At 44.3% G+C, this 25,444-nt stretch overlaps 1 protein-coding gene across 2 annotated transcripts in view; it reads right to left on the reverse strand.

Moving 5' to 3' along the window:
• Positions 1–5,865: 5,865 nt before the first annotated feature.
• The window catches only part of LOC132823024 (neurocalcin-delta-like), a 33,543-nt gene continuing 13,964 nt past the window's right edge, over positions 5,866–25,444 (reverse strand). The window contains exons 2-5 of one of the 2 annotated variants that reach the window (XM_060836558.1): positions 19,586–19,653; positions 17,234–17,638; positions 15,363–15,468; positions 5,866–11,225 (exon numbers count right to left, since the gene is read on the reverse strand). In XM_060836558.1, the coding sequence (XP_060692541.1) occupies positions 11,128–11,225; positions 15,363–15,468; positions 17,234–17,611 (582 nt within the window). In that variant the 5' untranslated portion in view covers positions 17,612–17,638; positions 19,586–19,653 and the 3' untranslated portion in view covers positions 5,866–11,127. The remainder of the gene's footprint in view (positions 11,226–15,362; positions 15,469–17,233; positions 17,639–19,585; positions 19,654–25,444) is intronic. The other variant, XM_060836559.1, reaches the window with a different exon arrangement.

Consider the following 25,444-nt stretch of genomic DNA (forward strand, 5'->3'; position numbering starts at 1 on the left):
ATAGTTACATCCTCAAAATATTCAAGAAGGTTAGTCATGCTGACTCTACCTGTTCTGTTACTGCTATCTAAATGGTCATAATTTCAGCTTTTATAATTGACTCCAGCATCTTTCCCACCACTGACATTAGGCTAACCAGTCTATAATTCTTGTTTTTTTCTTTTCTTTCTGTTTTGAAAAGTGGGACAACATTAGCCACCCTCCAATCCGCAGGAACTGATCCTTATTCTTGAACATTGGAAAATGATTACCAATGCTTCCACGATTTCTAGAGCCATCTCCTTAAGTACCTTGGGATGCAGCTCATCAGGTCCTGGGGACTTATCAGCCTTCAGACCTAACAGTCTCTCCAACACCATTTCCTGCCTAATATAAATTCCCTTCAGTTCATCCATTACCCTGGATCCTTCAGCCACTATTGCATCTGGGAGATTGCTTGTGTCTTCCCCAGTGAAGACAGATCCAAAGTACTTATTCAACTCTTCTGCCATTTCCTTGTTCACCAGAATAAATTCACCCATTTCTGTCTTCAAGGGCCCAATTTTAGTCTTAACCATTTTTATTCTTTTCACATACTTAAAAAAGCTTTTACTATCCTCCTTTATATTTTGGCCAGTTTCACTGTGCATTGCCTTTTTAGTTATCCTCTGTTGCTCTTTAAATGTTTCCTAGTTCTCCAGCTTCCCCCTCATCTTGGCTATGTTATACTTCTCTTTTATCTTTATACAATCCTTAACTTCCCTCGTCAACCATAGCCACCTCTACCTCCCCTTAGGATCTTTCTTCCTCTTTGGAATGAACTGATTTTGCATCTTCTGCATTATATCCAGAAATACCTGCCATTGTTGTTCCACTGCCATCCCTGCTAGAGTATTGAACCATTGAATTTTGGCCAGCTCCTCCCACATAGGTCCATAGTTCCCTTTGTTCAATTTCAATACTGACACTTCTGATTCTCCCTTCTTCCTCTCAAATTGCAGATTAAAACTTATCATATTATGGTCACTACCTCCTAATGGCTCCTTTACTTCGAGGTTCCTGACCATTTGGAATGTTCTGTGGTGGAATTAGTCCTTTTGGGAGCAGATCCGATGGAAGAATTGGGAATAAGGGAGGCGTTTTTACAGAAAGCAGGGTGGGAGTCAATGGGTTTGCATTAAATGTCTGTGGTTAGTCGATTGCTGGAGATGGAGAGGTGCAGGGAGGGGAGGGAGGTGTCCAAGATGGTCCAGGTGAATTTGAGGTCAGGGTGGAAAGTGTTTGTACAGTTGAACTGTTCAACCTCACCACGATGAAGGTCTCCAAGCCCTCTGTTTTTTCCCTCTCACACCGACCTAATTAGTAAACTTTCTCTGACACCCTCATTCGCCTGGCTGAACTGGTCCTCACCCTCAACAACTCCAATTCTCCACTTCCTCCAAATGAAAGGGCGTAGCCATGGGCACCTGCATGGGCCCCAGCTATGCCTGCCTCTTCGTTGTGTATGTGTAAAGTCCATCTTCCGCAGTTACATTGGCACCATTCCACACCTTTTCCTCCACTACATCGATGACTGTATTGGCGCTACCTCATCCTCCCACGAGGAGGTTGAACTATCATCAACTTCACAAACACTTCCACTCTGACCTCAAATACACCTGGACCATCTCAGACACCTCCCTCCCCTTCCTGAGCCTCTCCATCTCCAGCGAGCGACAAAACACGGACCTCTACTACAAACCCACCAACTCCTACAGCTATCTGGACTACACCTCCCACCCTGCCTCCTGTAGAAATGCCATCCCTGGGGGATTCAAGATGGCGGCGACTCAGCAAGTCTGAGTCTACAGTGCTCCTCCCAAGACTTGGGCAAAGTGAATCACCCACCCCCACCACACTCACCAAATCATCTAAAATAGCTTTTATTTAATATAATTAGTTGTTTGGTAGTGTTGGTATTAAATTTAAATAATCTAATCTCTTAGGAAAAATGACTAAAGGGAGGAGAGCCCACAGCTCTCAGCAAGCAGGACCCCCTCCCCCACCCTCTCCCTCTCCAGCTGCAGCAGAGGCGTCCATAGCCGCCCCAGGGGACTTACCCACAATAACAAGCCTTGTGGAGATGATCACCAAGCTGTACGCGAAGATCGACGCATTTATCGAGGAGTCCCAACATCGCTGGGGATCACTCTCGGCCGAGCTGCAGAAGCACGGCCGAGACATCCAGGAACTCGAGCGCCGAGTCGGAGGGGCGGAGTTAAAGGCTGCGACCTCCGAGACTGCAGCTCAATCAGCCGCGGATCAGGTCCGGACTCTCAAGCAGCGAGTCCGGACCTTAGAGAATTACATCGATGACCTCGATAATCGAGGTCGTCGAAAAAATATTCGTTTGCTGGGCCTTCCCGAACGGGAAGAGACAGGCCAGCTCACAGCATTCCTGGAACAGTGGTTGCCACAATTTTTGGATCTGGAGGCTGGATCAGGCCAGGTGTGGGTAGAATGGGCCTACCGGGTCGCAATACGCGGGCCTGGCTCGAACCAGCGCCCACGCCTGGTCCTGTTCCTGCTGCAGAGCTATAGGGAGAGGCAGATACTCCTAGATGCCTCTAGAAATCTTGGAAAAGATCCTAAAGCCATGATCTATAAAGGATCCAAGATCATGTTATTTCAGGACTTCTCCCCCGCTCTGGCTCGAAGGAGGAAGGCATTCGATGAGGTGAAGAAGTGTTTAAGGGACTTAACTATTCAATACACCTTACGCTACCCAGCGACGCTATGTTTTAACCACGAAGGATCCGGGTATAATTTCAGATCTCCAGAAAAGGCTAAGGAATTTTTGGACTCTCTTAAATAAATCGTAAGAGACAATGTATGTTGGCTTGCCTTTTCCCCACTCTGATTTATATCCCCCCCCCTTTTTCCTTTTCTTATCTTACTGTTTATTATTATCTTGGGGGGGGGAGAGGGAATTATTTATTTGCTCTCCATTTAAAGATTTTCTCCCGCCCCTTAGGTTTTTTTAAAATTTTATTATTATACGTATGTATGTGTGTATGTACATATATGTGCGTGTGCATGTATGTGTATATATGTATATATATATAAGCCGGAGGGTTTAGTTAATGTTGGTGGGGAGGGGTGGTTACCTTATTCTATTTTACTTTTGTCTCTAGGAGCGGGGTTATTTTCCCTTGCTATTTTATATTATTATATTTAATTATAATTTGTTGAAGTTGTAATTTTATAGTTATATATGTTTATACATGGTTTTAATACTACCAAATATACTCAGGTGTGGGTGGGGGTGGGGGGGGGTAGGGTGCTCACTGTTAACTCTAGCTCTGTATTATATCTGAATTCTCCTCATCCTATTAAGGAACGCCTGGGTCAAGGGTGGGGCACTGGTTGGGAGAGGATATGATGGACCATTGGAAAAGAAGTGATACCCCCTGGGAACAAGGGGGATAATCTCCATTCAAATATGTTTTATTTTTTTTTATTATTTAGAAATAGTTTCCTTTTTATTATACTGTTATGAGTGTATTAGAGAACTTTTATTTTTGTAAATTCTATATGCTCTTTGCTCAGGATGTTTTAGATAGGGTTTCCCCTCCCGAGGGGTCTCGGATTTACCTGGATGATTATGGTTGATCAGTCGGTTAAGTGGTGCACCTGGAATGTCAAATAGGAAGAGATTATTTCCTGTTCTCTCTTTCCATATAAGGAAAAATATTTTGGTAAACTCGGTGGCTGAAGGTTCCCCTGGATTTTCAAATTGGCACAGATTAATCATGGAATGTATTCCCCTTGACTTCCTTATAAATATGGTGCACCGAAAGACCAAATTATTTTATAAAATATGACAGCCCTTTTACATAGATATTTTGGCTATCCTAACAAGGGCTTTTATTTAATTGAGATTACAAACATGGCTGGTCCGGGGCCCCTTGGGAGAGGAATCCCATACGAATACGGGTTTTGTTATATATGATATTAACACATTCCGAGCAAGTATTTCAATATCCAACTTCTATGTTAATCGTTGGGGTTTTTTTTCTCTTTTTTTTTCTCTCTCATTTTCTCTTATTTGAAAGATGTAAGTGACTCAATTATACACTCTGGTTAATTGTAGGTTAGATTAGTAGTTAATTGAGTTTTGTTTTTTCTCTTTCGGTATTTTTCCTTTGTTAAATTTTGATTATTGTATATTTAAGATTTATTTCTATATCAATGTTTGTACTTGAGAGTTTTGTTTATTTTTGTAAATTTGTTAAAATGTTAAATTTCTAATAAAAATATCTATATAAAAAAAAGAAATGCCATCCCTAAATCCCAATTCCTCCACCTCCACCGCATCTGCTCCCAGGAGGACCAATTCCACCATACAACATCCCAGATGGCCTTCTTCAAAGTCCACAATTTCCCCTCCCATGTGGTCAATGATGCCATCCAGTGTGTCTCCTCCACTTCCTGTAATTCCGCCCTTGAACCCCTCCCCTCCCAACACAATGACAGAACCTTCCAGCCCTCACCTTCCACCCCACCAACCTCCAGATACATCGCATCATCCTCCGCCACCTACAAACAGATATATTTTACTCCCCACCCCTATCAGCATTCTGGAGAGACCATTCCCTCTGCGACTCCCTCGTCAGGTTCTCCACCAGCCCTTACCCCCCTCCTGCACCTTCCCCTGCCACCGCAGGAAGTGCAAAACCTGTGCCCACGTCTCCATCCAAGGCCTCAAAGGATCCTTTCACATCTGACAGAAATTTACCTGCACTTCCACACACATCTACTGTATCTATTGCACTCGACGTGGTTTCCTCTACACTAGGGAGACAGGATGCCAACTTGCAGATTATTTCAGAGAACATCTCTGGGACACCCACACCAACCAACCCCACCACCCCGTGGCTGAACACTTCAATTCCCCTCCCATCCCACCAAAGACATGCAGGTCCTGGGCCTCCTCCATTGTCAAACCCTAACCACCCGATGCCTGGAGGAAGAAAGCCTCCTTTTCCACCTTGGGACCCTGCATCCACACGGGGTCAATGTGGATTTCACCAGTTTCCTCATTTCCCCTTCCCCCACCTTATCCCAGTCCCAAACCTCCAACTTGGCACTGCCCTCTTGATCTGTCCATTTTCCTTTCCCATCTATCTGCTCCATCCTCCTCTCCGACATATCACTTCCTCCCCCACCTTCATCTACCCATCACATTCCCAGCTACCTTCACCCAGCCCTACCCCTCTCTAATTTATCTGTCAGCCCCCCGGCCTACAAGCCTCATTCCTGACAAGGGGCTTATGCCCAAAATGTCAATTCTCCTGCTCCTCGGACGCTACCTGATGCTGTGCTTTTCCAGCACCGTACTCTCGACTCTGATCTGCAGCATCTGCAGTCCTCACTTTCTCAGAGAGTGCAGGTGAGGTAGCAGATCCCCCTGACAGTGGATGCTTCCCTAGAACTGCACTGCAGGGTCAGCCTAGATTGTGTGCTCAGATCTCCAGAGCAGAGCTTGAACACAGATCCTGCTAACTCAGAGGCAAGGCACATGAGACCATGGCTGACATGTGTGAGAAGTCACGTACCTGTGTTTTTTGAAACTTTCAGACTTTCCTCATTCTAGATTAAGAAAATGATCTTTTTTATAACAATCAGTGAGAATTCAGAGTTGCAGAAACATTCCTGTTATTTCAGCACTGTCATGGGGCAAATGTTAGGCTTTCCAGTAATGCCTACATCCCAAACAAAAATATGCAAAATGAGTTGCAATGATATGTACAGTTTTAAGTTTTATTCTGATGAAGGAAAATGAACATCATTATCCTTTTTTGACATTTAAGCAAAACACTAGCTGCAAGTTATGATGCAGCCCTGAACACAAATAAATCAAACAACTGACACAAATATTTTTAAAAATGCAAATTAAATATTAATTACTACTGTTAAAGTTTGAAAAAGCTGATTGGTTCTTTTCATACACCTGAGGTTTTAAACTGGTGATAAAGCAGACGGACTGAAAGATCGACAACAGGAGAAACGCTTAATTCTCAGGGAAATAAATTACTATCACTGTCTTTATCCAGGACGGTCTTACTTTCTGGTCTGGGACACCTGCCAGAACGTACATAGACTCATTGTAGCGTGAGAAAGATGTTAGTAGGTGCATCCACACTGACTCTCTGTAGACCAATCCTATCAGTCTCATTCCCCTGTACTGTGGTGGTCCTGGAAAGTTTATTTCCCTCAGGCAGAGAGTTCCAGGTCATTACCACTCACAGTGTAAAAAAATGTCCCTTCTCACATTTCCCCAGCATTTCTTAACCAACACCTAAAATCGGGGTCCTTTCACCCTTGTATGCCAGGCAATGGAAAAGCTTGTCTTCAGCTACCTAATCTATTATTATCTTGCACAACACTATCAAATCTCCTTCTGTGCTAGAACAACGCCAGCTTCTCCAATCCAACCTTGCACCTAAAGTTGCTCATTCCTTTAACTATTTTACTACATTTCTATTGCACTCTCTTGGCACCGTCAGAAAATCTGTCCATCCACCCTGGTGGACTGTGGTTAGGAATGGTGTAATATAATCAGGTATCTGTTGCATGGAAGCCATGCTAGTACAACATCACATAACCTTCATCTGTTGGAATTCGCTCTATTTACAAGTTAGGCCGGTCTCTCACTACTTTGGGATAATCATGATGAAACCCACAGGGAGCTCAGAATACACCAGAAACCCAGGAGTTGTTCCAGATTCTAATTTAATTAGCACCTACACCCCACTCAACTTCTCTCCTCCCTGGACATTCAATCTTGTCCCAGTTCCATGGGACAGGGAACAATGTCCAAGTGTTATCAAGAGAGTTGACAATATAGTGCACTACAGAGAACTAGATTTCCCCTTGCTTAGCAACCATGATGTTCTTAAAGAACATTATTTGGTCAGAGTTGGGAGACCAATGTTCACTGTAAAGTTTTGTTGTGAATTACCAGTTTTGACCATTGTATGGTTCCTCTTTAAATTGGCTTTCAAGACTGCACATTCGCAGTTTGTGACACAGGGCTATCTTCGCAAGGGTATTACTGCAGACACTGGCTGTTTTGTCTCATAACGTTTTAGATCTGGGCTTCTGACAAAAGGTTAGCAATCCCTGAAGTGTTAATGCCATCATCCTATTTCCACTGATGCTGTCTAAGAAGTGGTGCATTTCCAGCATCTTATATTTCAGTTTTGCAATAACGACTGTTTGTTTTGAATGAACATTGGCTTGTGTACACCTGCTTCCAATTTCAAAGTTTTACTCCTTGTCTTGGGCATATGCAAATACATTACAAAATGCAGTTTTCAATTGTATTGTAATGTAGGATCGTGTAAATAAGCAGAACATTGCTCAATTTGGAACACTGAATGAATCTTTAAAGCAATGAGTTCTGACTCTGCATCACTCTTGTCAACATCTCTTCAGATTTAGCCTGGAGCCACTAGCAATTAAATATTAACTTTGGGACAATAAATTGGGCAAAGAAAAGTTAGGAGAAAAATCACCAGTGCATTAAAATATTGTTTCTTAAAACGTTTCTTTGAAATATTTGGAAAACTAGTAGGAATTGGGGTAAAAAAAGCTGGTTGAAATGCAGTCGAGAATTATCCAATCAACATTGAGAATCCATTCACTTTATGATTGACCAGGGTTCTGTCATGATGGACATGTTGGGTGACCAATGGTGGGAGGGTGTGGGTCAGGAGGGCATGGGTTGGGAGAGTTGGTCAGGGGTTGGTGATGGAACATTGTAGGTTGAGGGTGTGGGAGAGAGGATCGGGGGAGGGTGTGGAAATAGAGATCTGGATGGGAGTGGGAGTTGGGAGCAGGAGGAGTGGGTGGGGATTGGGGAAGGGTGTGGGAATCGGGGTGGGACAGGATGGGGATTGACGAGAAAGGGTATGGGTGAGAGGGTGGGAGCGGGAATGGGCAGTGGGGTTGGGATGGGGGATAATAGGGGAATGAGGAGTTGGAAGAGATCACATGATGACACCTCTAATACCAAGTCCAACCAGAGTAGGCCCACTGTTACAACAGTATCAGAGCTGAAAACTATTTTCTGTTGCATAATTCTTTTGTTACAGTGCAGGGTGCACTAAACTGAGTCTCGATAAATGACCTTTGAACTAAGAAAATCAGCACAGGACAGAGTGAGACCAGCAAGCTGAGCGAGCTGGCTGGGACTAGAGGCTGCCTTTCACAACTTGGGTAAATTTTTTGTAGCAATTGCACTTTGTGAATTGAACACCAGGTGGCTCTCTGACTGAAGTATGTTGTAGCGATCAGACTCGAGTCCACTGAATCATTCTCATGCAGTGTCTCTCAACTGGTGAGGTTGTCTAGGTGGGACCTCCAGGAAAACCAACATTCCTCCCAATGAAATGGCAACCACAGGCTTCTCAGAAATGACCCAACCATTATCTCCTTTCTTACAGTTTAGCAATAAACTTATTCTTGGCAAAACCACTGCAATTTTTAATGTCCTTAAATTTTCACTCATGGTTAATAATACTAAAATGCATGGAAACATAAAAAGACCATTACTTGGAATAGTAGGATTTTGTTTTTATCATGGTGGGACTGGACGTTTCTTCACAAGATGATTGGTGGTACTCAAGATGCAGATGGTTGAGAACCACTGTTCTAGAGGGTGTGCCAATAAAGTCACCAACTTTTACCAGACTCACTGGTAAGTTTGTTTGGGGTTAAATAGCCGGGAAGCCACCAACAAGGCCTTGTGCTGAGGCTGAGGTTTTGGAAAGATGACCAACGATCAATCACAATATTTTATATCTTTCGAGGTGAGGTATCCCAATTGTTGTACAGTTATTTACATCACAGAATGGGCCCCTCAGCTCATTGCTGGCTCCCACACAGAGCAAAGTGCTGTGACATTTTGAGGGGGATAAATACCTGTGTTTTCTGTAATATCACAGTGTTATATTCATTTCATATAATTACAGCAGAGCCAAGTTTCTTTTATCCTTGGCCTCACTCAATCCACTATTTTTAAAAACAATCCTGAAATGGAGAGAAGAAGCAGAGTGTATAAGAAAGGCACAATGGTTAATTGAGGAACTGATTTTGGCAACTGCCCTCAAATGTTATACCATTAATTGTAAATGCAGTAATAGTCATACAGATAACATAAAATACAACATGTAGTACAGTGTACAACAGTGCAACATATTGTACAACATGTATAACAATGACCTCAGACAGAGCTGTCCAGTCCATTAGCTTCTAGCCACATTAGTAATCTTGATGCAGCTAATTGGATTTTTAATTAGTGAGTATAAAATGTAACTCTTGGACATGTGGTCTGAAATGATTTGAACAAAAAAGACTCAGACAGCAGGAGAATGGAAAAATAATTTGGATGTGAACATATGTTTTGGAAGTGTTTCTGAGATTCTTCAAAGAATGTGTGGGAGACCCTCATTGTCTCTCCACTCACAGAAATTCAACCCAATATGCTCATGTTAGGACAGCAAACGTTAATCAGGAAGCTAACAGCATAATGTCGGATGACTTGGGGCATGTTATAAATCATTTCAGAAACCACATCATAGGTGATTATCTGAAAATGCCCAGGGCCAGCTAATTGGACGAATGCCCAATGAAAAAGACCTAGCGACAAATCTTTGATTTTCTTTCCAGAGGGCATCAAGGGAGTTAAAGTGGAGGAAAACCGAGGTGAGTACAGCTTGAGGAAATCATAATGGACTTGAAACATTAACTCTGTTTTTCTCTTCACAGATATAACCCGACCTGCTAAGTTTCTCCAGTATTTTCTGTGTCTGTTCAACACAGCATTAATGTTGAAAGAAATGGCAGAGATTTTGTGTGGTACCATTGGGGATATTTTTGGAAGGCTTACTGAGAAGTGGAGTAGTGTGCGATGCAATAGCCAGACAGTGCCTTTGTTCAGTTTCAAGGAACCAGCACCCAGTGAATTTATCCTTTGTGTTGGACAAGATGATGTAACATTAGTTCCAGGATGCTGGCAATACATCACAAAACCTGGAAGACAGTGATTAGGGTATTGAAGGTAACATGCCATTCAACATTTCTTGGGCAACATGAGGATACATGTTATTACTTGAATAAAATGCAGGGAACCTAGGGTGACAACCTGAGAGTGGTGAACAATGAACAGGGAATGGATCTGATCAATATGTTAAAAGATACATTACAATCAGTCAATGTTGTTTTTGAGGTAATAGGGAACAATGGATTTAGGGGACACAAATGTAACCAACACAATAAAGGAAGTGAGGCTTGAGCTCTTGAAGGTTTGCTTATCCCAGAGAGTATTGATATGTGGAGGAGCATTCCAGATCAAACAGGATTTATTTACAATGCTTCACGAAGGTGACAAGACAGAAACAGTTTATATGGATGGGTAAAAGTGAATCATTTAGGGGATAATTAGGATTTGTGTTCCCCAAAGGGAGGCAAGAGGAAATGTTTCATTAGTGCACCACCAGGGTTGATTCACAGGATGGTCCTTGGAGCTATCAGAATGAAGGAAAGTTGCCACATGGATATAGGATAAGCCGAGAATGGAAGAAGCATATATGAACCTAATGGCTTTTTCATGCTCCAATGTACAATGTAAACATTAACTCATCAGAGTTTGGTTCTCACTCTCCATGGCTTCATTAAGGACGAGCTATGACTCAGTATGGTTCAAATAAAGTAATGAGACACATTTCACCTGTAAAAAGCGAACAGCAGACAAGACAAACCTAATAAAACATACCCCCCTCTGCCCTGTTAGACTATATTGACAACAGTGCACGATGCAAATGAAAATGAGATGGTGTTAACCATTGTTGACCAGCTCAGTTCCCCTTATTTTTGGCACATTTACACATCTAGAATTTATTTACTGGATTTTGTAAGTCAGGAATCTGTATCTTCATGCAGTTTCTTCATTGTGTGGAAGGATGCTCAGTGTTTTGGCAGATACCAGTGTTCCACTTGTCTGAGCATAAATTCCCTTTCTGCCAGCGTCCTTGCTTGTTCACTCCTGGTTCGCCAGTGACGGGAATGGGGTGGAGGAACTGAATTCATGTCCCGGACACTGTCTCAGAACTGGCCAGCGGTGCTGGGGTCACACTGCAAGAGGCGGACAATGGATGGGTCCTTTTTTGCTCCACTGATGAACTCTTCCAGTGAAAGTCTGCCTAAAATCCAAAAACAAGAGATGGTTCAGAATGAGAATTTAATGGTGAAACACATTTTCCTTCCAATAGGTTTGACCCTTTTTGATAGATATGCTTCTTTCCCACTACACACCCTGAGCCCTCAAAAAACTTACTCAACACAACTTGTATTTATATTGTATTGTTTACATAACAAAACATCCCTACTGTTACACGGAACAAGTTGCCCTCGGAAAGCTCTACCTCAATGTCAAGGTTTCAGTCCATGACCAGACCTCCCAGCAATGGATAACTTCACTTACATTGCTAACACACTCCCTCAAGTTGCATACATTGCCTTAGAACAGAGAAGGTTGAGGGGGGGAATCCGACTGAGGTGCACAGAACTCTGAGGGACATAGGTAGGTTAGGTAGAAATATCTTTATCCCTTTGGCAGAGGGCTCAATAACAAAAAGCATAGATTTAAGGTAAGGGGCAGGAAGTTTAGAGAGGATTGAGAGGAGAATATTTTCATTCAGAGCATGGAGGGTATTTGGAAAGCACCACATTATTTAAAAAATGTTTAGATGAGTATTTGAAACTCCATAGAACTAGACTTCGGGACTGGATTAGATAGGTGCTTGACAAATGGAATGGACATTCATGAAGCCAAAAGAACTCTTTCCGTACTGTAAAACTATGGTGAGACACCTGCAGGAATTTCCAATGCAGGAACAACCAGTTTGATACCCAAAAGGAGGAGGTTTGCCTAATGTCAGTAGAGAAACAATTCTGGCCACTGCACACAGGTGAGACTTGTACTGGATGGCAGCTTCAAGCCAGAAAGCTCAAAAATGCCTTCTCTCCTAATGTGTTCAGAAACTTGTGAAGAGTAGACGACAGAGCAAAATATCCAGCATTGAGGTGTTCACCTGATCCAGCATGCCAAACATCCACAACATATTGAAACACCCAAGGCAGGGTTGGCAAGCAGGAGGGTGGAGGAACAGAGCAAGCCAGGCAGCATCAGAACTTAGAGAAGTCGACATTTCAGGTGTAACCCATCTTCAGGACTTGGGTCACGCCTAAGACATGAACTTCCCTCTCAGTGCTGCCTGGCTTGCTGTGTTCTCCCAGCCTCCTGGTGCTGCCTGGCTTGCTGTATTCTCCCAGCCTCCCTTTGCTGCCTGGCTTGCTGTGTTCTCCCAGCCTCCTGGTGCTGCCTGACTTGCTGTGTTCTCCCAGCCTCCTGGTGCTGCCTGGCTTGCTGTGTTCTCCCAGCCTCCCTGTGCTGCCTGACTTGCTGTATTCTCCCAGCCTCCCTGTGCTGCCTGGCTTGCTGTATTCTCCTAGCCTCTTGCTTGCCAACCTTGGATTCCAGCATGTGCAGTTTTTTTTCTTTGACTCTAACCATGGCTGGGTTGGCCTGGTCATGTTGACAGAATGCCTAACACATTCTTCCCAAAAGTGAATCGTTCATGGACAATTTCAGACTGGGCTGCACTCTCCTGACAGTCAAAAGAGGCTGTAAGGGCACTCTGAAGACTTCAGTTTTAATATCAGCCACTATTTCTGGGAGAAGCTGGCCCAGGGTCTTTGCACATGATGCAACCAGAAAAATACAGTCTCGCCTCCTTTGAAAGCAAACAGATATTAGATGCAGAGAGGAAACAGAAGGAGAGGACTTCCTGTGCCAGCATCACGTCCAAAACTCAGTCATCTGCAAAATCACATCCTGTTTAGAGCAAATCAGCTGCAGCAGTCACCTACTTACCTACTGGAACCCCAACAAAACCCCAGAAAATAGCCATGATCACTTTTATGAATAAAATAAAACAAATTTAAACTTGGAGACACATAAGAATCATAGATAATGATCCAATTTCATCTTGAAAGTCTCAATTGATCCTGACTCCACCACACTCTCCGGCATCACATTTTCCATACTCGAATACAAGATAATCAGAGGGTTCGATAGGGTGGACAGGGAGAGCCTTTTTCCAAGTATGGGGATGGCAAACACGAGGGGACACAACTTTAAAGTGAGGGGAGATAGGTATAAGACAGATGTCAGAGGTAGTTTCTTTACTCAGAGAGTAGTAAGGGTATGGAATGCTTTGCCTGCAGCGGTAATAGATTCGCCAAGTTTAAGTGCATTTAAGTCATCATTGGACAGGCAAATGGACGTACATGGAATAGTGTAGGTGGGATGGGCTTCAGATTAATATGACAGGGCGGTGCAACATCGAGGGCCGGAGGGCCTGTACTGCGCTGTAATGTTCTATGTTCTATGAACCACTTACTGAGCGGAAATGCTGTTTCTAATATCCCCCTTGCGTCTTGTGTCAGTATCTTAAATCAGTTTTCACTGGCTCTTGTTCCCTCCAACACTCGGAACAGTTTCTCTCGATTGACTCTGACCAGACCCCTCTTGATTTTGAACACCTCAGTCAAATCTCTCCCTAACTTTCTCTCCTTCAAGGAGAACTGTATAGACCTCTCCTATCTTTCTATATAGCTGAGGTTCTTCATCTGCACTCTAATGCCTTTTGATCTTTCCCACAATATATCAGTTGAAATTGAAACAGTGTTTTAAAAGGTTTAACATAACTTCATTGCTCTTGTACTCTTAAAAAATACAGATTTGGTATCCATTATTAATTCTACTGTCAATTCTCTTGCCATCCTCAATGACGTATGTACATATAAACTTGGGTTTCTCTGCTCCTGCACCCGCTTCAGTGTTACATCCTTTATTTTATTTCGTCTCTCTGTGTTCTTCCTACGAAAACAAACCACTTCACACTTCTTGACCATCCATTCCATCAACCTGTTCTACACTATCTTCCTCACAGTTTACCATACCTCCACATCTTGTCTCAGATTTTGAAATTGTGTCCTGAATACTAAAGTATTGAGGTTATTTAATATACCAGGAATAGCAAGGGTCCTGACACCTGGCGGTCTACACTACAAACCCGTTCCCTGTTCGAAACACAACCATTTACCTCTACTCTGTTTCCTGTTAATTGTTCTGTCTGTGTTGCTACTGTCTCATTCTTATTTCATGAGCTCTAAGGTTCCCTGAGTCTGTTGTGTTTCACTCTATCACAGTCCATGTACATCACATCAACAACATTACCCCCATCAACTCTCACCCTTAGCTCACCAAAAAACACAAGTTAAAAATGACAAACCTGTGCTTGTTTCACTAATTAATTTGCACTTGTCCAAGTCATTTTCTATTCTTATTCTGTTTAGATTAGATTACTTGCAGTGTGGAAACAGGCCCTTCGGCCCAACAAGTCCACACCGACCCGCCGAAGCGTAACCCACCCATACCCCTACATTTACCCCTTACCTAACACTATGGACAATTTAGCATGGCCAATTCACCTGACCCGCACATCTTTGGACTGTGGGAGGAAACCGGAGCACCCGGAGGAAACCCACGCAGACACGGGGAGAACGTGCAAACTCCACACAGTCAATCGCCTGAGTCGGGAATTGAACCCGGGTCTCAGGCGCTGTGAGGCAGCAGTGCTAACCACTGTGTCACCGTGCCGCCCACAAGAGTAACCCACCCAGACCCATTCCCCTACATTTACCCCTTCACCTAACGCTAGGGGCAATTTAGCATGGCCAATTCACCTAACCTGCACATTTTTGGACTGTGGAGGAAACCCACACAGACACGGGGAGAATGTGCAAACTCCAATCAGACAGTTGCCTGAGGCAGGAATTGAACCCGGGTCTCTGGTGCCATGAGGCAGCAGTGCTAACCACTGAGCCACCGTGCCATTGTATTGTGGTTGCATCATTAGTAGGGCCAGGACTTTCTCCCCATCCCTCATTGCCCATGAACTTGCTAGTCCACTTTAGAGCGAGTTAAGAATCAACTACCTTGCCGTGGGTCTAGACTGTCATGTAGACTGGGAAGGATGTCAGATTTCCTTCCCTAAAGGGGGTGAGTGAACTAGGTCTGTATTCCAGATTTATTAACTGAATTCAAGTAGCTGCAGGTGTCGTAATGGGATTTGAACAAATATCCCCAGGACAATAAGCTGGACCTCTGGAGTATGGGTCTGGTGACATTACCATTGTGCCACCTGCATACGAGTTACTCCACCTCAGCTCACAAAGGTAAAGAGTAGCTCACTGACCATGCTGTCACTTACCATCTGCGTTGGTGTCCATCTGACGGAAGATTTTTTCTGTTCTTTTCTCCGGGGTAGCCTCATCCTCGGATAACTTCATTACTGATGAAACCATCTTGTAGATAGCCTGTCCGAGGACAATAAAACCATTGCGAGAGTTTATTTTGTAACTCCTAGAACTTGTTGTTGCATGTGTGGGTGATGGAGGTGAAGGCAAATTATTTGATTAGGGATTTAGATGAGCATTTGAATGAAAAAGACTTGCTGGGTGACAGGAATAGACTGGGGAGAAGAAGAGTAATTGAACTGCTCCATCGAGAGCTAGCAATGCAACTCAATAGGTTGCACAGTCTCCTGGCCTGTAAGGTCTCTATAGGCTTTTCTTAAAAATATAACCTGAAATTGAATCAAATTCAGACAACTTTAGCACCACAGGCTCCAACATGTTGTGTGCTGATCGCACCCTGTACCTGGGGAGAGGTGTACGCTACGTTGGTTAGGGGGCATCAAAATTTGGGTAGCCCCTGTGACTGATAGCAAGTCTTACCCAGCATTACAACAATGTTTACACCAGCTCCATAGGATAAGGTGCCTCACCGCAATGGCACCTTATCCTCGGATAACTTCATTACTGATGAAACCATCTTGTAGATAGCCAGTCCGAGGACAATAAAACCATAAGGTGCCTCACCGCAATGGCCAATCCACAGAACAACAGGAGACAAGACAGTGTTTGGAGAGCATTATTTACGGTTAGCTTGGTTCTGACAACAGTAACACTGAAATAAATATCACTCTTCACAAAACAAATGTCACTGTCAAAGTAAATCAATCCAAAAACAGATGGAACAGTTGAGGTAAGAAGGTCACGTGGAGGTTGGGGGTGGGGGATGTGGGGGGGGGGGGGAGTGCGGGAAGGTGGTGGGGGGGTGGGGGGGGAGGTGGTGGGGGTTTGGTGATTTCATTAAACACATGGACTGGCGAGAAAATAAAAGTCCATTCGCTTTTGACTCACATGATGAGCAACTATTAGTGATGTAGGTTATTGAATTTTCTTAAATCGTTACAGAGTGGTAGAGGCCATTTGGCTCATCATACTTGTGCTGGCTGCTTGGAAGAGCTAGCCAGTTAGTACACATCTCCTGTTCTTCCTGCACAGTCCTGTAAATTTTTACTGTTCATATAAGGAGCTGGTGGGACTAGTTTAGTTTGGGATTATGTTTGGCATGGACTGGCTGGACTGAAAGGTTTGTTTCTGTGCTGTATGACTCTATGTATTTAACTAATTCCCTTTTAGCAATGATGGATAACAACAACTGTGTAATAACAATTTCCACGTGTCTCCTCTCTTTTTGTGTCAATTATGTTAAATTAGTTTCTTCTGACCATCCTACCACTGCAAAAAAGGTTCTACATTGCTATCATGAGCCCACCACTGCCAGGCTTCAGCGTCAGAATGATTAGACTTACAGTGTGGAAACAGGCCCTTCGGCCCAACAAGTCCACACCGACCCGCCGAAGCGCAACCCACCCATACCCCTACATTTACCCCTTACCTAACACTACGGGCAATTTAGCATGGCCAATTCACCTGACCTGCACATCTTTGGACTGTGGGAGGAAACCGGAGCACCCGGAGGAAACCCACGCAGACACGGGGAGAACGTGCAAACTCCACACAGTCAGTCGCCTGAGTCGGGAATTGAACCCGGGTCTACAGGCGCTGTGAGGCAGCAGTGCTAACCACTGTGCCACCGTAGGAAAAAGGGAGGAATTTTAGTTTGAGCAATTGCAAGGAGGCAAGACAGGAAGAAACTAACTAAAGATGCAGCAAGAGGAGCAGGAGTTCCACATAAAGAAATCTCCCTTAGTTTCGACAGAGAATCTTATACCTGGACGATCTCCAGCATCTCAGATTTGCTGATGTAACCGTTCCCATCGACATCGTACATGTTGAAAGCCCACTTCAGCTTCTGTTCCAAACCACCCCTGGAAGTCACACTCAGTGCGATGATGAACTCGCGGAAGTCTATTGTGCCATCTCCATTGGTGTCGAAGGTACGGAAAACATGCTCGGCAAACTTGGAGGCATCGCCATAGGGGAAAAAGTTGCCGTAGAGTTTTTTGAACTCTTCCATCGTCAGGTATCCACTGGGGCAGTCCTTCACAAATCCCTTGTACCATTCCTGGATCTCATTCTCCGTGAACTCTGTGTTTTCCCGTAAATCCTGCAGCACCTCGGGGCGCAGCTTGCTGTTCTGTTTTCCCATCCTCACCACCCCACAGTGTAACTGCAGCTGGAAGGGAGAGAGCAGAAAGATTGCCCTGTCAATGATTCACAGAGTGAATTATTCCTGGGGTAGTTTTACTGACAATCTCGAGAGAAAGATTCCATTCAAGACCCTGGACTAAACATTGTCACTGATGTGGCAGGAGAAATGTAGCTGCCAACAGTCACACAGCAAGATCTCTTAACTGTGATGACCACATAGTCTCTTTCAGAGTATCAGATCAAGGATCAAACCTTATGAGTGGGAGAATGACCATCGGAATTATTTCCAGACAACTTTCCCATACCCCTACTTTCCCCAAAATGCGGGATTCAGGAATCGCTTTGCTTCCTCTTTTAGAGTCTCTACTGAGACTGAATTGGGCATCGATCACAGAATAGATTCCATGGATCCATTCAGCTTGTCAGTTTGCATAACAAGTTACAAGTAATGTGTGAAGTTATGGATCGAGACAAAACAATGAAAATGGAATTGATGATAGGAAGGGAAAGTGATACAAGTGTCACGGCGTTAATGGCTCATTGCTGATTATGAAAATATCCTCTTAGTTAATCGCTGCCCAGTTCAGTATCAACTTCCTGCTGACCAGGAACTGTTTGACAAAAAGGTACTTGGGAAACAGCAGGGACATGTGTACTTTTCTGGTCAGTTTTATTCCAACTTACACATCATGGATGTCTGACATACCCATTATTTATTCCCTACAGAGAAACAAGTACATAGATACACACCAATTCTCCCCATAGCCAATGGAGAACTGTCATTTGCTGCCTAGTTTCCAATTGATTTCAGGCTCTCTGTTGGACACTATTGGATGAGAAAAGTACTGTCTCCCAATCTCTCCTAGTCTGGGTCTGCTTCCCAATCCCTCCCATTCCGGCACTGTATCCCAATGCCTCCCACTCCAGCTCTGTACCCCAATCTCTCCTACTCTGAGTCTGCTTCCCAATCCCTCCCATTCCGGCACTGTATCCCAATCCCTCCCACTCTGGCTCTGTACCCCAATCTCTCCTACTCTGGGTCTGCTTCCCAATCCCTCCTATTCCAGCACTGTACCCCAATCCCTCCCACTCCAGCTCTGTACCCCAATCTCTCCTACTCTGGGTCTGCTTCCCAATCCCTACCACTCTGACTCTGTATTCCAATCCCTCCCACACTGGGACTGCTTCCCAATCCCTCCTGCTCCCTGGTCTCTCTTGCTCCATGTGCTTTCATGTGCTTTATCTGAATCCAGATGTGATTCCAACATGTTTGAGCAATAACCAATATCCAAAATGTCCAGGAGTCACCTGTCTCTCCCCAGTCAGTTGTGTAACTGGTGCGGCTGTGGTTTTGGAATGCTGACATCTTCACAATAATTAAGGAAACAGAATAAAGGCTGCAGTTCAAGTTGAGGGGGAGGGGGCAGTGGAGGAGGGTGAACAGTCTGGTTCAGAAATTCACAAAATCGAATTATTTAATCACCACGAGAAATTCCGGCTGGAATGTAATCTGCGCCCAGGTAGTTAAGGGAGGGTGGGAAATAGAGCATTAGCCGTACAGTTATTTAGGAGAAAGTGAGGACTGCAGATCCTGGAGATTAGAGTCAAGTGTGTGGTGCTGGAAAAGCACAGCAGGTCAGGCAACATCCGAGGAGCAGGAAAATTGACGTTTTGGGCAAAAGGTCTTGATGAAGGGCTTATGCCCGAAACATGGATTCTCCTGCTCCTCGGATGTTGCCTGACTTGCTGTGTTTTTCCAGCACCGCACTCTCAATACAATTATTTCATGGTCACTCCCTCGGTCTCGCTCTCCTGCTCTCTCCCCATTGCCCAACTTGTTTTATTCACTCTTAATATTTACCCTTTATGTATTCTGGACATTACAAATTGAATCTGCTTCCACTGCCCTTCCAGACAGTGTATCCCAGACCACAACAACTTGGTCAGTAACAATCGAGATCTCATCTCCTACCTGAGTTGTTGGCCAATTATTTTATATCTGCGTCTATGGTGACTGCTTCCAGTGGCAGGAGGGTCAACCTGTCGACACAACCCACAGGTTAAATACATTATCATTACTTAGAATATGGAACATTACAGCACAGTACAGGCCCTTCGGCCCTCGTTGTTGCACTGACCTGTGCAACCAAACCGAAGACCATCTATCCTACACTATTCCATTCTCACCCATATGTTTATCAATGACCACTTAAATGCCCGTAAAGTTGGTAAGTCTACAACTGTTGCAGGCAGTGCATTCCACGCTCCTACTACTCTGAGTAAAGAAACTGCCTTTGGCATCTGTCCTATATCTATCACCCCTCAATTTAAAGCTATATCCCCTCATGCTAGCCATCACCATCTGAGGAAAAAGGCTGTCACTGTCCACCCTATCCAACTCTCTGATTATCTTATATGTCTCAATTAAGTCACTTCTCAACCTTCTCTCTAATGAAAACAGACTCAAGTCCCTCAGCCTTTCCTCGTAATACCTTCCCTCCAAACCAGGCAACATCTGAGTAAATCTCCTCTGAACCCTTTCCAAAGCTTCCAAATCCTTCCTATAATGCGGTGACCAGAATTGCATGTAATAGTCCCCGTGCGGCTGCACCAGAGTTGTGTACAGCTGCAGCATGACCTCATGGTTCTGAAACTCGATCCCTGCACTAATAAAAGCTAACACACCATATACCTTCTTAACAACCCTGTCAACCTGGGTGGCAACTTTGAGTGGTCTATGTACATGGACGCAAATGTGTTGCTGGTCAAAGCACAGCAGGCCAGGCAGCATCTCAGGAATAGAGAATTCGACGTTTCGAGCATAAGCCCTTCATCAGGAATAAGCTCTGGGATTATTCCTGATGAAGGGCTTATGCTCGAAACGTCGAATTCTCTATTCCTGAGATGCTGCCTGGCCTGCTGTGCTTTGACCAGCAACACATTTGCAGCTGTGATCGCCAGCATCTGCAGACCTCATTTTTTACTATGTACATGGACACCCAGATCTCTCTGCTCATCTACACTACCAAGAATCTTACCAAGTTAAAAATCACACAAACCAGGTTATTATCCAACATGTTTAACTGGAAGTGCACTAGCTTTCGAAGCGGCCCTCCTTCATCAGGTGGTTGTCTGATGAAGTAGCGGTGCTCAGAAAGCTAGTGTGCTTCCAATTAAACCTGTTGGACTATAACCTGGTGTTGTGTGATTTTTAACTTTGTACACCCCAGTCCAACACCGGCATCTCCAAATCAAGAATCTTACCATCAGCCCAGTACTTTGAATTCCTGTTACTCTTTCCAAAGTGAATCACCTCACACTTTTCCTCATTGAACTCCATTTACCACCTCTCAGCCCAGCTCTTCAGCTTATCTATGTCCCTCTGTAACCCGCAGCATCCTTCCGCACTGTCCACAACTCCACCGACTTTAGTGTCATCCGCAAATTTATTAATCCATCCTTCTATGCCCTCATCCAGGTCATATATAGAAATGATAAACAGCAGTGGCCCCAGGACAGATCCTTGTGTAACATCACTAGTAACTGAACTCCAGGATGAACATTTCCCATCAAACACTCCCCTGTCTTTTTTCAGCTAGCCAATTTCTAATCCAAACCGTTAAATCACCCTCAATCCCTTACCACCATATTTTGTACAATAGCCTACTGTGGGGAACGTTATCAAACCCCTTACTGAAATCCATATACACCAGATCAACCACTTTACCCTCATCCACCTGTTTGGTCACCTTCTCAAAGAACTCATTAAGGTTTGTGAGGCACAACTTACCTTTCACAAAACTGTGTTGTCTATCACTAATCAAATTATTCCTTTCTAGATGATGATAATCCTTTCCAAAACTTTACCCAAAACCGAAGTATGGCTTACTGGTCTATATTATCAGGGTTGTCTCTACTTCCTGAAGAAGGGCGTATGCCCGAAACGTCAATTCTCCTGCTCCTCAGATGCTGCCTGGCCTGCTGTGTTTTTCCAGCACCACATTTTTCAACTCTGGTCTCCAGCATCTGCAGCCCTCACTTTCTCCTAGTTGGTCTACTCCCCTTGTTCAACAAGGGGACAACATTTGCTATCCTTCAGATTTCTGGAGGGGTGGGCTGGGGTGGGGAGGGGAGGGGAGGGGAGGGGAGGGGAGGGGAGGGGAGGGGAGGGGAGGGGAGGGGAGGAGCAACACAGGGCGGCGCAGTGGCTAAGTGGTTAACACTGCTGCCTCACAGCACTAGGGACCCGGGTTCAATTCCCACCTCGGGTGACTGTCTGTGTGGAGTTTGCATGTTCTGGCTGTGTCTGCATGGGTTTCCTCCAGGTGCTCTGGTTTCCTCCCACAGTGCAAAGATGTGCAAGTTAGGTAAATTGGACATGCTAAATTGCCCACAGTGTTAGGTGCATTAGTCAGGGGTAAATATAGGGTAGGGGAATGGGTCTGGGTGGGTTACCTCTTCGGAGGGTTGGTGTGGAATTGTTGGGTCAAATGGCCTGTCTCCATACTGTAAGGAATCTAATCTAATCACTTCTGGTACTTTTCCTATAAACAATGATGAGATAAAGATCAAAGCCAAAGGTTCTGCAATCTCCTCCCTAGCTTCCCAGAGAGCCCTAGGATAAATCTACTTTCACACTTTTAAGAATTTCTAACACCTCCTCCTTGTGAACCTCAATCCCATCTAGTCTAGTAGCCTGTTTCTCAGTATTCTCCTTGACAACATGGTCTTTTTCTAGTGTGAATACTGACGAAAAATATTCATTTAGTGCTCCTCCATCTCTTCAGACTCCAAGCACAACTTCCCATTTCTGTCCTTGATTGGCCCTAATTTTACTCAAGTCATTCTTTTATCCATTACATACTTATAGAATGCTTTATGATTTTCTCTAATTCTAGCCGGCAATAACTCATCATGTCTCTTCCTTGCTTGTGTTAGCTCTCTCTTTAGGTCTTTCCTGGCTACCTAGTAACTCTCACTCACCCTAACTGAGCCTTCAGATCTCATCCTAACATAAACCTTCTTCTTCCTTTTTACAAGACATTCAACTTCCTTCGTAAACCACTGCTCCTCCGGTTGACAACTTCCTCCCTGTCTGACCGGTACATACTTATCAAGGACACACAATACCCTCTGTTTTCTTTCAGCTGTTCCTTGAATAATCTCCACTTTCTATTGTGACCATTCCCTGCAGTTTCTTTCCCCATCTTATGCATCCTAAATCTTGTCAAATCGCATGATAATTGCCTTTCTCCCAGCTGTAGCTCTTGCCATCCGGTGTATACCTATCCCCTTCCATCGCTAAAGTAAACAGAACTGAACTGTGGTCACTATCACCAAAGGGCTCACCTACCTCCAAATCTAATATCTGGCTGGGTTAATTACCCAGTACCAAATCTAATTTGGCCTGGCCCCTTGTTGGCCTGTCTACACACTGTGTCAGAAAACCCTCCTGCACACACTGGACAAAAACTGACCCACCAAAATTCTTGAACTACAACATTCCTGGTCAATATTTGGGAAGTTAAAGTCCCCCATAACAACTAGCCTGTCACTTTTGCTCCTATCGAGAATCATCTTTGCTATCCTTTCTCCTAAATCTCTGGAACTATTCAGAGACCTATAGAAAACTCCCAACAGGGTGACCTCTTCTTTCCTGTTTCTAACCTCAGCCCATACTACCTCAGTTGACAAATCCTCAAACATCCTTTCTGCAGCTTTCTGTAATACTGTCCTTGACTAACAATGACACACTCCCACTTCTTTTACTATTTTCTCTGTTCTTACTGAAATATCTAAATCCTGGAATCTGCAATAACCATTCCTGTCCCTGCTCTATCCATGCCTCTGAAATGGCCACAACATTGAAATCCCAGGTACTTAACCATGCTGCAAGTTCACCCTCCTTACTCCAGATACTCCTGGAGTTGAAATGGACGCACTTCAAACCAACCTCTTGCTTGCTGGTGCCCTCTTGCAACCCTGAAATCTTATTTCAGACCTCCCTACCCTCAGCATCCTCTATACTTGAACTACAATTTAGATTCCCATCACCCTGCTGAATTAGTTTAAACCTACCTGAACAGTATTAGCAAATTTCCCCCCAGGATAGTGGTACCCCTCTTGTTCAGCTGAAGACCATCCTGTTTGTAGAGGTCCCACCTACCTAAGAAAAAGCCTCAATTATCCAGGAATCCAAAACCCTCCTTCCTACACCATCCCTGTTGCCACTGTGTTCACCTCATTTCTCTCCCTATTCCTTGCCTCACTAGCATGTGGCACGGGCAACAAACCAGAGACAACAACTCTGTTTGTTCTTGCTCTAAGCTTCCACCCTAGCTCCCTGAATTTCTGCCTTAGATCCCCATCCCTCTTCATATCCAAGTTGTTGGTGTCCATGTAGATTATGACTTGGGGCTGCTCCTCCTCCCCTGCCAGGATCCTGTAAACATGATCAGAGCCTTTTTTCAGTCTGGTTCTGATTTCCATCTTCACGCTCTCTGCCTGATTACATTCATTGAAAATTCTACTGTTGACTTTAGAGGTTTGGAGCTCTGCCTATTCCCAGCACTGCTTGCCTCTTCACAGTTTATCTAATTTGTTTTCTGCGCAGACCGCACAGCAGTGAATGTGAGGCGCCATTCTCGGTGCTATTTGTGCGACCACATCCGAGCTGACTATTTGTAGAGCTCTGTAATCGGTAGGCAGGAAGTTAGGTACAGCTGCATGGAGGAATCTAAAACATCCACAAACCCACAAGGTGAAGTTTCAGAAGCTCATTTTACACACCATCGACAACAAGTTGACTGTGTCCACAGAACTAAAACCTGACACAGAATCATAGTTACTTGCATCTGCATGACTTCCTTCACTGCAGTCACCCAGCTTGTCACTTATGACTCAATATCCCTCTCACGCTCAGAAGCTGAAAGTACTGTGTCTGGATACAAGTCTTACTTTAGGGGCCTGAGCACACAGTCTGAACTGACATACCTAGTGCAGTGCTGAGGCAATGCTGCACAGGCAGGACTGTTAGATACCATTGGTACCAATAGGAGGAGAACAGGGGCTTTCTCCATAGCCCTGACAGCCCTGATCCCTCAAACCAATGTCATGAATAACACATTATGAGACCGTAAGACATAGCAACAGAGGTGGCCATTCAGCCATCGAGTCATGGCTCATCTGTTAATCTTTAACTTCAATTTCTTGTCTTTTCCCCACAAACCTCAATACTGATTAAAAATCTCTCTCTTTTCTCTCTATCTGCATCATTAATCACATTGCTATGATTAGGAACTTCCTGAGTGCAAATTGGTCACTGCATTTCCTACCCTATGACAGAGGCTACACTTCTAAGGCACCTCATTGGGTGGAAAGCACTTTCTTGGGGTGAGGGGCAGGTGATGCTGAAGTTGATGGGCAAGTGCTTTTACAATTTACAGGTTCCAACTGCAGTTGCAGGCTGAGAGTGGGGAGTCAGTGGCTGAAGCATCCTACTGCACTGTCCATCTCAGCTGACATTGACCAGGCAGGATGGGTCCTGGCTTTTACTCATTCTGCCGAAGTCATATTGGGACTTAGCACCTTATACATGAATGTATTCTGTGAGTCAATGCGACTGGGAGTTGCAGTATTTCAGGAAAGGAGTGAATGTTTGACTTTTATATACACTTAGCAGTAATTAGAGACAATTCCAGATTCCAGGAAAAATAGTGACAGTGACAAACATAGTTTATGAGTATTTTTTCCATTTGTTCATGTGATGTGGGCATCTCTGGCTGAACCATCATCTGTTGCCCATTCCTAATTGTCCTGAGTGGCATTTCAG

This window comes from Hemiscyllium ocellatum, chromosome 15 (genome assembly GCF_020745735.1).
Source record: "Hemiscyllium ocellatum isolate sHemOce1 chromosome 15, sHemOce1.pat.X.cur, whole genome shotgun sequence".
NCBI lineage: Eukaryota > Metazoa > Chordata > Chondrichthyes > Orectolobiformes > Hemiscylliidae > Hemiscyllium > Hemiscyllium ocellatum.